Source organism: Barbatula barbatula, assembly GCF_947034865.1.
Source record: "Barbatula barbatula genome assembly, chromosome: 21".
Taxonomy (NCBI): Eukaryota; Metazoa; Chordata; class Actinopteri; order Cypriniformes; family Nemacheilidae; genus Barbatula; species Barbatula barbatula.
This window is the reverse complement of record NC_136784.1, coordinates 10,171,539-10,188,242: the sequence shown is the minus strand read 5'-3', so window position 1 is coordinate 10,188,242 and position 16,704 is coordinate 10,171,539. Positions and strand designations below refer to the sequence as shown.

At 38.9% G+C, this 16,704-nt stretch overlaps 1 protein-coding gene across 1 annotated transcript in view; it reads left to right on the top strand.

Moving 5' to 3' along the window:
- thsd7aa (thrombospondin, type I, domain containing 7Aa) overlaps positions 1–16,704 on the top strand; it is a 92,595-nt gene that overhangs the window by 34,071 nt on the left and 41,820 nt on the right. Inside the window, exons 2-4 of the mRNA XM_079485657.1 lie at positions 1,357–2,344; positions 6,099–6,347; positions 9,716–9,897. Of these exons, the coding sequence (XP_079341783.1) occupies positions 1,357–2,344; positions 6,099–6,347; positions 9,716–9,897 (1,419 nt within the window). The remainder of the gene's footprint in view (positions 1–1,356; positions 2,345–6,098; positions 6,348–9,715; positions 9,898–16,704) is intronic.

Sequence of the window (16,704 nt, the reverse complement as noted above, 5' to 3'; positions counted from 1 at the left end):
GATATGACCTCAGGTAAATATACAGTATGGAATATAATCTAAAGGAAATAGTTTACCCAAAAATATAAAAATGAATGTCATTTAAAAGCTTATGGAACACAAAAGAAGGTATTTTGAGAAATGTCCTAATGGTTTTGTGTCCATACAATAGAAATCAATGATCTTTGTTTGTTAGCTTTCTTCAAAATATCTTCATTTGTATTGTTTTTGGGTTAACATTTTCTTTGTGCTTTGTTTCACTGCATTCATTTCCTTTTTTAAGGGATAGTTGACTCAAAACTGAATATTCTGTCAATTTGTTCCATTCTTGTATAAAGTTTGTTGTTGTCTGAACACAAACAAAGATATTTAGAAAAAAAATTAACCGAACAGTTCTGGGGCACCATTGACTATCATAGTACAAAAAATACCGTGGTAGTCAATAGTGCCCCAGAACTGTTTGGTTACAAGCATTCTTCCAAATATCTTCTTTTGTGTTTAACAGAACAAAGAAATGAATACAGGTTTGGATCAACTCCAGTAAATTATGGCTTAGTTTTTGTTTTTGGCTGAACAATCATTTTAAGAACCATAACAAAAGGTCAATTAAATTCATCCACTCAAGCGCTGCCATTTTCTTTTGTGCATTGTGTTTTTAAGACGTCATGTTTAAAAAAATCCAGCTGTTAGAAACAAGTTTCGAGGTCACTGCACTTTTGTTTTACTTCCATTTGAAAACAATTTTTTTGCACATCCCTGCCTCAAGACTTCATCTCTCTCTATAAAATACTGTTGCAGATTTGTGACCTCAGCAAGTTCAGTCAAACTACATTTCGGTGTCTGTCAGCGCACTTTGATTTATGGCCTCAGACCATGTTTCCATGTTTCTAGTGTTCTGTAGAGACTGAAACGCTGCGGATAGTGAGATGGAGAGGAGACAAAAACAAGAAGTGGGGGATGGTGTAAGGCTGTTTTTTAGCTTTGAATGACCCATCCCCCTGAGTTATCCCTCTGCATCTATCTGTTTCTGCTTCTTTTTGAATATTCCCTGTACCACACTAACACCTCTACACTAAGATGTTTGTGTCAAATCCATCAGTCGAACAAGCACCCAACCACTGCACCTCCCCGGAGTGGTTTGAATTATAGTGTCCATGGGAATATGGGAGTATTGATTCAGGCAATGGACATTTGACTCTGCGTATCCTGTTTTTAGTTATTTTAATGCCTTAAGTGCATTTAGGCTGCAGACATTAATTATGTTCCGCACAGGAAGTGAAAGCGAATCAGGTTATTGACATCAGTTTAATACGGTTGACGTTGTCTCTGTCAAACTGAAATGGTGGCTTATTTCTCTCTTTTGTATGAATGTTTTAGGGCCCTGGGGTAGGTGTATGGGCAGTGAGTGCGGCCCGGGTGGAAGTCAAAGCCGAGCAGTGTGGTGTGCCCACTCTGAAGGCTGGACAACATTACACACCAACTGCCTGCAGTCGGAACGGCCCAGCAACCAACAGAGCTGCTTCCGCGTGTGCGATTGGCACAAGGAGCTGTACGACTGGCAGCTAGGGGCATGGAATCAGTGCGTGCCAGTGTCCATGCGCAGCGCAGGCGTGCCAAGGCCAGCGGTGTGCACGCGGGGCGAGGAGGGCATCCAGACACGTGAGGTGGGCTGTGTGCACAAGGCGGACGGCGTGCCTGCCGAAGACGCCATCTGCGAGTACTTCGAGCCCAAGCCACGGTTAGAGCAGGCCTGCCTTATCCCTTGCCCACGTGACTGCGTGGTTTCTGAGTTCTCCCCATGGACCTCCTGCTCCAAGAGTTGCGGGATGGGTCTGCAGAACCGCCTACGTTCCGTTTTGGCTCCACCTCTTTTTGGTGGTTCTGCTTGCCCGAACCTTACAGAGTTCCGCACCTGCCAGCCGGGTCCCTGCGAGGGGGAGGAGAGCTTGCACAGTCTAAGGGTGGGTCCTTGGGGTCCCTGCACTGCCCCCGCACCCGCACGGCAGGCCCGTGAAGCCCGTGAAGGCCGTGAAGGCAGAGTACCGAAATCAGAACGGAAAGCAGAACGGAAAGCAAAAAGGGAGCGCCAGTTGAGGCCGGACCGCCAAGCGAGGCAGGACCGTCAGGCCAAGCGGCGCAAGAACAAAGAGAAAAAGGAGTTGAAGGAAAACAAAGGGGAACGTTTGAAGGACAGGGTGAGAGAGAAAGGGAAGGTGAGGGATCCAGAGACTCGAGAGCTCATTAAAAAGAAAAGGACAAGGAATCGGCAGAATCGGCAGGGGTTGAAATCCTGGGACCTGCAGGTGGGATACCAGACCCGGGAGGTGACGTGTGTGCACCGGAGCGGAACCACAGCGGCGCTCAGGTCAGCCTCATTTTCTTCACATCTTGTGTTCATGCGTGAGATATGAATTTTTATTCTTGTAGATGCGGGATTCTCAGCAAGGAACTGTGATTTTCTTAACTATGCTCATACTTGATAAAACATCTAGTTCTTTTGCAATAACTTAAACTATATTGAAACTCCATCTCTGGGTCATACCTAATGCTATAATGAAGCCTTAAGGGTGTAAAGGGAAAGTTCACACATCATTTACTGGTTGTTCCTAACCAGTAAACATGTATTTCTTCTATCGAAAACAAAGGAAGACATTTCGAAGAATGTCAGTAACCAAACAGATTGATCCCACATTTACTGCAATGGTTGGTGAAAATCACCATCATGAGTCATTGGGGGATGATAACTCTTTGGTTTGGACATATTTCCAAATTCCTTCCTAATGAGAGTAAATGAAATCAAATAAAATTTTTGGTTGAACTATCGCTTTAATACTTTTGAAAAAATTAAACATACTCACCGTTTTTGGGATATTTTATTCTATAGTTCATTTTATATTTTTGATCGTTCATAGCTGTCCACCGAACAGCTGTTTTTTCTGCTCCTCTCTGCGGGGATTGCAGATACCTATATATAAATGTATAGGATAATGCTATGTAAGTCGCTTTGGATAAAAGCGTCTGCCAAATGCCTAAATGTGAATGTAAAATGTTTCTGATAGCTCATAGGATAGTGTCCCTGTGTGCGTGTGTGATAACTTACAATTGAATGCCGGGGCAGCACTAATGTCTGTTTTTGAGCACAGGGATATGACAAGCCAAGGTTTAACAGGACACCTTTACTTACATGAGCCTGCAGTGGAATATGGTCCTTTACAGAAACAAACACAAAAGCCTACATTTCATGCTCAAGGCATTATGCGTGTATGGTGTATTTTTTACACACATAATTTCTTATTGTCCCTTTCCTACAACTTAACAATACGGTTCAGAGAAAACCAGGCGGTCTTGACATATTCTGACATCTTTTAATATTAATTTTGTAATTTATTTCCTAATACATACCCAGTTTATATAGATCTTCATTCTCTTTAAATACTTTAGTGGACTTACATAACAGACTGTAGAGAAGCTGGTCTGAAACATTTATTTAATCTGGTTCCTATAAATTTGTAGAGTGAGAAAACCAGAGGAGGTTGCAAAAAATCTGCCAGTCGACAATAGATTTAACATGGAGAAATGTATTGAAATTGACCTAAAACGCTGGATACCCATCATTACATTACCTTATTAGTGCCAGAGCCTGCCCAGAATGCACTTGTATGATCAAAATTAGAATTTTTATCTGAAGAGCATATTTTATTAACTATCGTAGGCTATATGCTACTGCATGATATGATTAGGAGTACTATGTGATATTGCATTAGATGTTAGCATAGAGTCTAACGTTTTCCTGAAGATCTGCACAGCACGTCATACAGTATAGCCAATGCATTTGTGTCCTCGTTCTGTCATAAATGACGAACGGCTACCACAGAAACGTTTCTTTATCTACTTAAATAACTACGATATTGTCAAGTGGCATGGAAATGTCACCACATCCCTTTAAACTTGAAGAGCGAACTGCTAAAGTACAGCATGTCCATCAACATCCTTTTTGATTCTGAAGCCATGTTAGGGCTTCTTTCATGCTCGCCATGTCTTTCGATTCAAGAGTCAGCATAGGGACTTCTTGTATCTGCCTGTATTTGTTGTCAAAAGGGATTAGAAAAGGAAGATGGGCGAAAGATGCGAACTGTGTCCTGGCAGTTCAGTACATTAAAGCTACTCATTGACTTCACAGATGGCTGAAATCCCCAAAGAGGCTTAGCTGATTCTGATGAGCGCATTTTTGCTCTGCCCCGCCCTGGATCAAATATATAATCATGAATGAGAATCTTGGGCAAACATTTAGTTAGCAAAAAAAACAAAAGGATTCATTTGATTATCATAAAATGGATAGTTGTGACATTTTTGTATTTATTTAAAAAGTGCAGATAGTTATACATACACTTTAAAAACGTATTAAATAAGTTAATTCAAATTAAAATGATTAGTTAAATAATCCATTTCTCAACAACTCGTTGTGTTAACTAATATTTTTAAATTGAATTCATTCAAGATGTTAAGGCGGCCAGGTTACTGTTTTTTTTAAAGTTGAACCAACATTTCTTTTTTTACAGTTTAAAATATTAATACATATTTACAACTTATGAAATTATTTGCTTTCTCGCAATCTTTATTATTTATTTTAATTTTTTTAGTTTTAATAACTAATTCACTAACTTTATTAATTCTTTTTTCCTTTAAAACATGTATTTTTTTAGTTTATTAGTACTCATTTCGTTGCCACAGTAATAATAAGACAGGAATCTGTCATTTTTCAGATGTTACTTTCATGTCTGGAAAATCACGCTAATGTAGATATTATAGAATTAGTGATAGACGTCTAAAGGTGTAGTTTAAAGTCTTTAACAGCCAAATGTGTAATAAAAACCTCCACATCGCTTGCATTTAGGTTATTATGGCCTGGTAAAACCCATTAGGTGATCTCTAAAAGCTTTGGATTTCTCCAGCTTGCAAATAAAGTAAAATAAAGTTGCGTTTGCATGTCTTCTATGAGCTCCTTTGTGGACCACAACACAAAGTCGTCGCAGAAAACAAGCATTTTATTTATTTTAATTAATAGTCTTGGAAATTGTGCCTTTGATACGTATCTACATTGAGTTGCAGTTGGTATTGACTGCACTGAGAAAGACACTTGAAAGGTTTTGAGGGAACTGCTGGTGAGATATCAGGTCTAAGTGTAAGATAGTTATCTTTCTGATATTTTCTGCATATCCATAATGGTGTAATTGGATGGGATCAGTTGAGTACAGCGTTAGTTGATAATGTTTGCCAATTTATAAAGACAGCAGAAGATAAAGTACAGCCTCCATACGGCTCTTTAATTTATGTTGCTGTAGTCTGAAGTGTCTGTTTTTCTTAAAGTCCCCGTGAACTGTCGTTTTTACGTCTGTATTCTGACACATTTCCAAGTGAAAAGGAATTTCAAAGGAGAAAATTAGTGGAAGTGCATTTTCAGAAGATTATGAGGGTACATGAATTTTAAAAAGAAAATGACCCGCATTGATAAGCTATTTACTATAAACGCTGCAATATTTAGTGAAAAAATCAGAATTGTCATTTTTTATTTCACATTTGGACTGCAAACAAATAATTTCCATGTCCTAGTTTAATATGCATAGACAACTGTACCTTTCATCATTTATATGTATTACATTCTTGTCTCTGCAGAGCACACAATAATGTTTATTGAATATGTGGTTGGGCGAATGCAATACAGTGGCGTTCTCTTGTTACATCTTTACATTTAAAGTACCCAAGAGTGTCTTCAGAAATTGTGTGCAGTTTGCTGATTTATTTGATATTAGTAAAAAAACAACTTGCGACAGCCATTTGAAACACCATCGTGAATCCATGTGTGATGATGGCTGCCACAGCTTCCCTTTACATTTTGTTTGTTTACTTGTTTACCTTATGCATGTTGAGGCTGAACGATTTAAAACTGTAAGTTAAATGAATATAATACAAGTCAAAATTAGCCCAGTTCTGAGCGTTCCTGATGTTGCTCTGGAGGTACATTAGAAACAAACATGGGTCTATGTTATATTTGATCTGTTAATTGATTTAAGGATTATGTTGTCATGTATGACTAACAGACTACTTTTCTTTCCCTACAGCTTTTGTAAACAGCAGACTCTTCCTGTAACGTTTCAAGCCTGTGTTATATCCAAAGACTGCGAGGTGACTGACTGGTCAGACTGGTCAGCTTGCTCGAAGGAATGCTATGATCTGAACGGACGTAAGGGCCAGCGCACACGCACGCGACAGGTGCGACAGTTTCATGTGGGTGGGGGTGCAGAGTGTCCGGAGCTGGAGGAGAGCGAGCCGTGTTCCCCACAGGGAGAGGGAATCCCTCCATGTGTGGTGTAAGTTCTGCATCTGTTCTACTTCATAATGGAGACAAAATAATGTTTCTCTCTATAGTGCCTACTGTAGCTCTCAAAATGAGTCATTTTGAGTCATGTACTTATATATTATTAAACATTTTCACACATTTGAAATAATAGTTAACCATATTAAAACTATGCAAAGTTATGAATGTTTAATAATGGTAATCGTGTTGTGACCGAAAACAATCAACTGTTATGTTTTATTTAGCTTGAGATGTCAGCTTGAGATGCTATATAAACAGCATCGAAAGAGTAACCATCTATTCTGGCCTTCATTACACTATAAACCTTCATCCATCTGCATTTGTATATCGTGTGCATGTTAAAACACAGACAGAGGATTTAAAGGGGTGGGGGGGGGGGTTAGGGATGGCAGGAGTCCTGCTGGGGAAGATGGAGAGATGGCTGTATGCTGGTGGTTTGGCACGCCGCCACTCTGAAGGAGATGAGCTGATGAATAGTGAATGTCTGAGAGGACAGGCGACACGCTGTCTAATCTGATCTCCCCACAGATGGGCTGGTCCGTTACCCATCACTCATCACCTTACTGCACTGGATCTCACACACGGGAGAGCAGAACATGTGTCCCTCTGTTGTAGATGGAGGTCAACACTGCACCCGTGGAGCCAACCTGGGCTGTGTGCCGGGCCATGTTTCCTCATCAAACCCCATGCGTGCTTATGCTGTTGTCACTAAGAATCCTTTTCAAAAGGGGTTTTTGACCAAATGTCACCCCAGAGTGAAATTCAGGTGCTCAGCCATGGCTTGTAATCATTAATGTTTAACATTCATCTCTCAAGGTTCTTAAAGCGGCCCTAAATCACACAGTTTCTGTATATCTCATGTTAATCTTGAGTACTTACAGAATAGCATCGCACACTTTAAATATCAGTAGAGTCTTTAGTTTGATCACATTTATAAAAGACAGATACAGCTGTACGTATATACGATTACTAAAGCACATACGCACACATTGCCAAAAAAACAGTTTCAAGTTTTCAAGTTGTTACGTAACGTTTTTTCATGTTCGAAAAACACTTTCCGAAACCTGTACGAACACTGGGGGAGTGTGTCGAGCACAAAAAGTTGACCATGTTAAGCATGAGAAGACAGCACGTTTAACACTGTAAAGAAGTCAGAATGCATGACGCACTGTTGCACCACCCCTTTAAAGGTCCAGTTCACCCAAAAATCTTTTTATTAGCATGGTTCTGTCTCATGTACACTTCCTCCTGGCTGTTGCTTTCTATACCATCAACGTAAATAGAAAGAAATGCTGTTAAGCTCCAAAAATGTGAATTAATAAGTAATTAATATCCTCTGTTTGAAGCTGATTAATTGAATTATGAAGCAATTTAAAATTTGCTTTATTTTAATAAAGATATTTTCTTTAATTGACTGGAGCGTATGAGTGTAATTTTGAAACACATCAGCCATTAGACTTGATCTTAAACCTTGAAATGTGATTAAAGCAATTGCTTTGCTGATGGTGCGTTATGCTAATACTGTTAATAACATTTACAATGTTGAAATGCAATTTGGATCTTTCAAGGATCCTACACAAGAACCCAAAGGTTTCACTCTTCATACACAGCACATATCTTAAAGGTCCACTGTGTAATTATTTCGGAGTATCTATTTACCGAAATGGAATATAATATACATAACTATGTTTTGAAAGGTGTATAAAGACCTTGCATAATGAAGCGTTATGTTTTAATCACTTTAGAATGAGCTAATTCTATCTACGTAAACCGCGGGTCCCCGTACATGGAATTCGCCATGTTGTTTCTACAGTAGCCCTAAACGAACAAACTGCTCTACAGAGCTCGTTTTGAAAATACGTTATCTCCTTTGGGAAAGAAGCAAAAACGTTACACATCTTAGTCCGGCCGCCGTAGTGCTTTAAATAGGAACGGTGGAGTGAACAGTTGGTTGGAATTCGAAACTGCTAGATGCTGCTAAATTTCATACACTGGACCTTTAAGCATGATACATAAATGAAAGGAAGGCTCTTGTCATAACAGTCAGTTGGAAATGCTCATGAAGCCAGGTTTTAAGTCCTTTCGGATAACCTACAATTGGCAAGTTATGGTTTAGTTACAGTACATGCATGACTACGTTCAAGCAGTGCCTTTTTCTAGATTGCCTTTTTGAACTCTTGTGAAAGCTAGAAGCAGGCTGAGCTATACTTGAAGGTCAGTGGACATTTAAAAACATACACACAAATGCACATCACCTCTTCTCTTCGGCAGCCCCTCAGGCTTTTAATGAGAAGAGCTGATGAACAAAGACTATAGAAAGAAAGTCCTTACTTGTTTAGCCAATGCTTCTTGTCCCCACTAAACAATACTGCTGATGAAGACATAAGAAAACATATAATTTGTTAGTTGGACAAATTGATGACTGCACGACAACCTTAAACCAATTTTGGCCTATTTACTCAATGAAATATTATTTCTATGTAAGCCATTTTACAGTTTCTTTTTATAATGTTTTTCTGTTTGGTAATTTACTTCCAGACAGCAAAAAGACAGTGTTTTTTAAAGATTGTTCTGTACTGTTGCAACATTTTCATCCATGGCTCAGCTGGAAGCTGTCTGTCAGGTTTTGTCACTAACGTGATCAATCAAAACGCAGCAGGCCAGACGTCAAATTCAATAAAGCTCAATAAATGTTTGACCTTACTGCATATCCTGACTCTGTCACAGCTTTTGATATCCGTGTGTTTTCACAAAATAACAACACTACCGGTCAAAGGCTGGTGTGGACGGAGGTTACTCAAATGTAGTCTTGTAAAAGATCATTACAAATGTCTATGTCTACATTTCAAATTTTGAATGAACAGTTCACCCAAAAAGAAAAAATCTGTCTTCATTTATTTACTCTCATGAGGTTCAAAACTCTAAAGTCTTTCTTCTGTGGAATAGAAAAGAAGATATTTTGAGAAATGTCTGAATGGTTTTGTGTTCATACAAAAGAAGTCAATACGGTCCAATGTTGTTTGGTTACCAACATTATTAAAAATATCTTATTTTTATCTTACTTTAGTTCTGCAGAAGAATACAGGTTTGAAATGGCAAAAAAAAGAGTAATTTTTGTGTGTACTATCCCTTTAACATTTAACTCTATTCCCTTTTTCACGTAAGTGGTAGTAGCAGCAGTATATATTTATAATTATTTATAACTCTTAAACAACAGGGTGATGTACAGTTTATTATTATTGTCATCTGTCTTTACAGCCTACAGAGGATAAATAAAGAGTAGTGAGATGTGTGAAGAGATCATTATATGCTCATCATCACACATCCATTGGCTAAATTTGCCTCCCTCTCTCGCTGCAGGTATAATTGGAAAAGCACAGAATGGACCGATTGCAGGGTAGACGTGCTTCTCAGCCAACAGGACCGTCGTCGAAGCAACCAGACAGGGCTCTGCGGAGGCGGGGTTCAGACCAGAGAGGTCTACTGCGTTCAAGCGCCCACAGAAACCTCATCTAACCTTAGCTCACTCAAGAGCAAAGACGGTAAGAAAACATTTCTGTCAAACAATTGAAAGGATCAGATTAGAACATGCGTTGGTTGATAGCTGTGAAAGTCATTTTGAGAAATACAGGCTTAAGATATAGCTTGCATAATTTGCAAATTTGGATAACTATGTGTGTCAGGGTTTGGTAAGGAAGAACCCAAGCGCAGGCAGCAGGGATGAAGGGGTTGACGAATAGGCTTTAATAACTAATAAAACATAAACACCCTCGATGGGGAAAACACTACTAACCAAGATACCAAGTGAAAACTAAACACTCAACAAGACTAGCAAACACTCAATAGGATTGTCAGGAAACATGAACACTCCAAACAGGGCAGGATACATGAACACTTACAACCAATGAGCACAAGACAATAGACAAGAGGGTATTTTATAGGGAGACTAACAAAGGAGATAACGATGGGCAGTTGTGGGTAATGCGACACAGGAGGAGAGCTATACTAGAAACGAGAGGGGCAGGGCCAAATGACGAGACAGGAGAGAACGCATATTATGTCCTGATTGACCATAATATGTTCCTCTCCACATAAAACATGTATGTCTGTCATGATTCTGCCCCTACACCAGAAAATCAAGACAAGAGCAGGCAGAATCATGACAATGTGATCTTATGTAAACAAGAATCAAACTTAATTTTGTGAAGTAAAGGGGTCACACCTTAATTTTCTAGACTAGCTTTACAGTTGGTTTACCCCGTTGATGCTCCCTGCTGTCATTCTTCCATCAGGTTGAAATATAAATATGCCACCAACTTGATCCTAAAAATCCTATGCAATTACTGTAAACACACATGGTGTCCTTTTAGCATATCTTTTATTGATGTCACCAAGCGGTTTAAGATGCTACAAGTTCCTATTTTTTGGATCAGCTCACCTCTGCTCCAGTACTGACTTAAGCTCACTGCAAGCTGTTAGAAAGAGATCGTTTTATATCTGTACGGTGGCACAACCGAAGCCAACATGTAATTGGATTGCTTTTTAAGGGCTGAAATTAGATCACTAGGGGGTAATTAAGGAATAAAGAAGGCAGAGCAGTACAAATTAATGAAGCAGCTACTTTGGAATTGAAATGCTAATGCCATCACGTAGGTGCCGATACACCCAAACACACATTCTCTCTGGAGTAATGTGACAGAAACAGGGAGACTCTAGTGCTCGGTGCCATGCGCTGAGGCTGGTGCTGGGCCCACTCTCGCTTTCAGGCCGACACCGAAACTCCCCTGCCATCTGCTCTGAAACACCGACTGCCGACCTCCCAGGGAACTTATTCAAATGTCCACAGCTGTCCTCAAGCAGTCATTGGCCGGTTCGGCTTGGTCACGACATAGAAAGAAAGACAAAGCATGCAGCAAGCAGATGTCTTTTAGAAGTAAGGCAAATTTATATAGGCCAAAACACACAATGGGGTATTTTTAGGCCCTGATTTAATAAACGCTTGTTGTGTATAAACAAGGAAATGTTTCAGATTTGTTTCATATGAGCAAAGTTGGTGTCTCGTTCGATTTTGCAGGGTTCTGTAATATGTTATTTAGAGCGTGCCTCTATTTAAGATTAAATTAAACAATGGTGGTCTATGCAAATTAACTGAAAAGAACCAGTAACTGGATGTGCAAAATAACATGAGTGAAATGCAGGTATTAATCGGATTCGTGTCGTGCTCCATATGGTTGCTGTCACAGAAGCACGATGTAGACTTGGAGACTGAAGAATATGTAAATGTAACAGTACTGCTGGATTACTGACACAGATAATATGCTTTCAAATGATTTCGTGTGAGATATTTGTGAGCAGTTTTGAAATGACATTTACAGCACAGAATAATAAATGAACTCAACATATTTTCATAGTCAAGTGTTGAAACGCATACCAGCTTATTCTGCTGTAACCTAAAATGATCTAACTTCTTGTGTTATTCTTTTTTAATGATTTTAGCATTGCTTTTTAACTGATTATGCCTCCCCTGTTACTGTTACTGTGAACAGTGTTTAACATGTAAATATGTTTAAATCGAAATTTATTTTATGGAAATGTACTCTAAATTATTTTACATTTACACAATGTACAAAACAATGCAAAAGCCTCCTTGAAATATATCTTAACTTTTTCACGGGTGACTACTTTTGTATTAGGGAAATTCCATGCAAATGTCAACCCTAAGATTACCAAAGGGTTTTACCATACAGTATGTCAGATTTCAGTATTTGGTAGTTTGAATACCCATGTGAAGTCTCTCTTAAAGTCTTTAAAACAATTTGTTTTTAAAGCATAGTTTTCAATAGTCATCCACATCGATAACGGTCCATGTTCCTCATAAATGGACATGTGAAATAATTTTTTTAATCTATTTTATGTTCTATAAAGAGGTCATCCCTTCTCCATCCCTTCTCAAAACACGCTTCCTTTTCTGTCACATCCATAAGGTGTTAATTTCTCATGCATAGACTGATATTTTTCTAATGTCTGGACTCATTCAGTGTTTATTAAAATACAAACAGATAATTTAATATTGGTGATAAATACTGAGAATTTATATTTTCAAGTTTTAACTGAAAATGTCACATTCAGAACCCATGACTTACCCAGTAGTAAATCTAGTAAAACTGCAGCACACCCATTAAGTGCAGACCTGATTTGTTAGACTTGACCAGCACGGTTGCCTTTATTTGCAATGTTGACATACAGCCCTCCTGCCAGCGAGGATGTTTTGCCAGGGAGTGCTGGAATCCCATAATGTGGCATTAAGGGAGGCACATGGCAGTGTCTGCTGCTCCCGCTGTGGAGGTGACAGGCCTGGTGTGCTGACGAGTCACACACTGACAGATGGAAGAAGCGTGTGAGATAAAGGAGCAGGGCATGAGCACCTGCTTCTCACACTCCATTTCTCTGTTTCACACCCACACACATACGCAGTAACAACACACACACCCTTTAAGCTTTTTCACAGCATGTCCAGCTCGGTCTTATTGTATGTAATGAATGTGGCAATTATGCTCATTGTTATAAAGGGATAGTTCACCTCGAAATGAATTTTATGTCATCATTTATCCACGATAAATTTCTTTCTTCTGCAAAACACCAAAGAAGATACTTTGAGCAATGTTGGTAAACAAAAACGTTGGTCCCTATTCCCTTCTATTGTATGGACACAAAACCAATGCAAATCAATGGGGACCAGCATGATTCAGAAGAAAGTAAGTCACAGGTTTTCGTTTTGGTTTACCTATTCATTTCAATACAGTGATGGTAATTTTTTTATATTTTACTTTCGTTTTTCCTACATTTTTAAATAAGAGTAAAGAAAAGTGTACTTTCTCTGTTGAAGTTAACGTTGTTCTGTTTTGTTTAAGAACTTGTTGTTTGGCTTTAATTGTTTTATTTTTCTAGTCAGTCAGTCAATACATTCCATGTGATGTTCAAAGATATCAGTCCACACATTTATTATTTACTTGCCCTCCTTTATTTTTAAACATGTATGACTGTTTCTTTTTCGCAACGCAACAGTTAATTGAACAAACAACACAACAGAAACATGATCACAATGTTAACATCCTTTTTGCCGATGGTCTTGTTTGCTTTTTAAGCATTAAAGTGATTTATAATGCCATTGTATGAAGTCCACACAAACGAATAAATAAGTCATATAGAAGGGACAGAGGAAGTCAAATGAATGTGAAACGGTACATGAGGTTGAATATATTGTCACTATTTTTATTTTGGATGGAAGCTGGTTCTTGATTTTTTCAGTTATCCTCCTCTTTTCATGCTTTTTTATGGGAAAACAGTGAACTTAACTCCTCGGAACCTTTACATGCTGATGTCATATTTGGACAGTTATGTCACTTTTATTCCGAATATTTTGTAGTTTTTATTGTATAATTTTTATTATTTGTAATTTTCTCATCCATATATTTATATGTAGGCCTACCTTTTTTGCATTCTCACAGAAAACCTTACTGCCAACATTTTGGGAAATTTTACGGATAACTTTATCAGGACCTTTTCACTCTCACTCTATCATCTTTCCCTGAGTCAAACATCTTTCTCATGTAACTGCTTCCTCTTTAATCAATGGAGACTCAATCAAGCACTTTTCCCCACAGGGAATTTCCGACAAATTTGAGCGGATTTAATTTCAAGCTTCACATGATTGGACATTTCCAAGCGATTTGCCACTGGGTCTGTTGAATTTTCCACATGTATTTATATATGCTAAAGCCAGACAATAAAAGCACCAGGTCTGCAGTTAACTCCAGAATACAGGGACAGGGTGTATTAAACAGTTTTAATCCGGTCATTCAGTTTCAGGGATCAAATGAACAGTAAATCCTGTATGTGAATTGTTTGACGGACAACCACAATCTCCAGCCCTTTGCATTTTCCAGTACAGTGTCAACCACATGCAAAAGGCTCTCTATGTATGCCTTTTTAAATCCATTATATATATAGGAATATGAAAGTGTTTACCTTCTGAATCCTGTTTCAATCATTCTGGGATTATGGTTTCCAAAACAGGCGTTATGAATTCCAAAGTGTCCGTTTTACATATCAAAGACAGCTTGTTGTTTTCCTCTCTGCCATTGCCGTATCCCATCCGGCTTTCTGCTCTAGTGTTTGGGCCTGGGGAAGCTGTGCTTGATTTCCTCTCCCTGCGGGGGGCTTCAGACATTTAGACAACGGGGGAAAGCAGCTGCTGTCTCAATCTTTATCCATTAACACATCTCAGTCGCTGGAAAAAGAACCGAGAGCAGAATGTAACAACATTGCCGCCACCGTTCATTCGATTCGCCTCGGCCATGTTGCTCCCCAGAAGGTAATGAATACAGCACCCTGTTGTGGATCTTTATGAGATATTCAATAGCGCGGCTTTGTTACAGGGCATCCATGCAGCTCCGCCCTGCAGGCAGGAGTAGTTACTGATGATGATGATGTGAGCAGGTGAACGTGTTGGGTGCTGTCAGACGGAAGAGGGACTGATGGGATTCCATAATTAGGCCAGGTAGACCCTAGGTGGGAAACTGCAGACCATCTGGCCTCCAAGCAAGAGTTGTGCCACCTGAACAAGGTCAAACTGCAAGGAGAGGGTCATTAATCAGAGTGGGTTAACACGGTGGGGAAAAGGGGAGACGCTGAGACAGGAAGTCCGATAGGTGTTTGTCCGTCTCAGTGATGAACTTTCTAAAATAATAATGATAATGAGATAAAAATGCAAGCATGCCAACGAAATCTATACTGGGCGGCCCATTCACTTCTGTTGTATAGACTAAAAATCAATGCAAGTGAATGGGTACCGGCATCGTTTGATAACCAACATTCTTCAAAATATCTTCTTTTGTGTTCTGCAGAAAAACGAAAGTCATTCAGGTTTGAAATGACACGAGGGTGAGTAAATGAGAGTTTTCATTTATGGGTGAACTATCCCTTTAAAGACCCCCTGTGTTTATAAGTTTATGTGATGTTTTTAATGTGCTTTAATACAAACCATGTGCAAATGTATAATTTGAAACTACTGTGTAATATTGTCTTCATAAAACTGCAGTCTACCAAAGACAGATTAAATATGCCGCTTGAAACTGCCCCAGTTAATGACGTCATAAAAATTTAACCAATCCCATCAACTCATTTGACCCCGTGGACCAATAAATATGCAAAGATGGCGCATGGATTCGGGCTAAAATTATCACTGCACTACTCTGTCAGCCCTCAGTTTCACTTTCAGTTTCACATTTGAGTGCTAATTTGCTAATTCGTGTATCAGTGAATACTTAATGTAAGGTGTAGAGTTACATTTAAGCTATTTTAACAAAGGAAAAATTGACCACAGGGGGACTTTAACTGTCGAAAAATGTAACAGGGGTCATGCATTTGCAAGTCAATTCTTTTGCAAATCAATATCATCAATTTGACGCTTTGACAGCTAATTTCTTTTTACATGTCACTTTTGGAACGAAGAGTGAGTAAATTGAATGTTTCAGTGCACGTTTGTCCCAGCGGAGCACTTCACGAACCTTTTTAATTTCTATTTTAAACAAGCTCACGTGAATCATTAATAATTGACGCACGGTCACCCAATCAATCATTCAGATCACTTTGAAAATGCGTGTTACGCAGATAATATTAGAATCAAAGCCTCACACCTTTTGGACACGGAGCAATTTGCATGTGAATGAAGCGAAGATCCGTCACAGGGTGTCATGACAGATAAATTTGTGCGCTGACCTTGCAGGAAGTCAACTACAGCTTGGAGCTGTATGCACACACAGACACACGTACACAGGGTGCTAGTACAGATAAAAGAGAAACACAAAGACACAGGGTGTCTTGGGAAATATTGAGGAAAACACGTGAAACCAAAAGCATTTTTCTGTTTGAGAAAGGTGTTTTCAGGTTACAATGTTGCATTATATTTCGATCTTTATGTCATCAAAACTTAATTTTAGGTTTTGAACCATGACTAGTGTGGGCACTCATTGGGGGGAAAATGTCATTTTTTTATACAATTTTTCCTAGAATTTTCTGTTCATGTAGAATTCTGGCACAAAAGCCAATAATAGGAATTCAATTACCTTTCAAAATGTAAAAATTATCCGGAATTCTACCGTTGCTGTCCTTTTGAAACCTCAGATTTCCAAATATGCTGTTTTTCATGAAACACTGTACTTTTATCAAGCACTGTGTTGTCAAAGTTACCAAGCCCTTTTTAATACTTTTTATTGGTTACATACCCAATACAAAGGCCAGTGACACACGTAAAGGGTGACTAATAATAATGTTTTATGGCAAAGAAT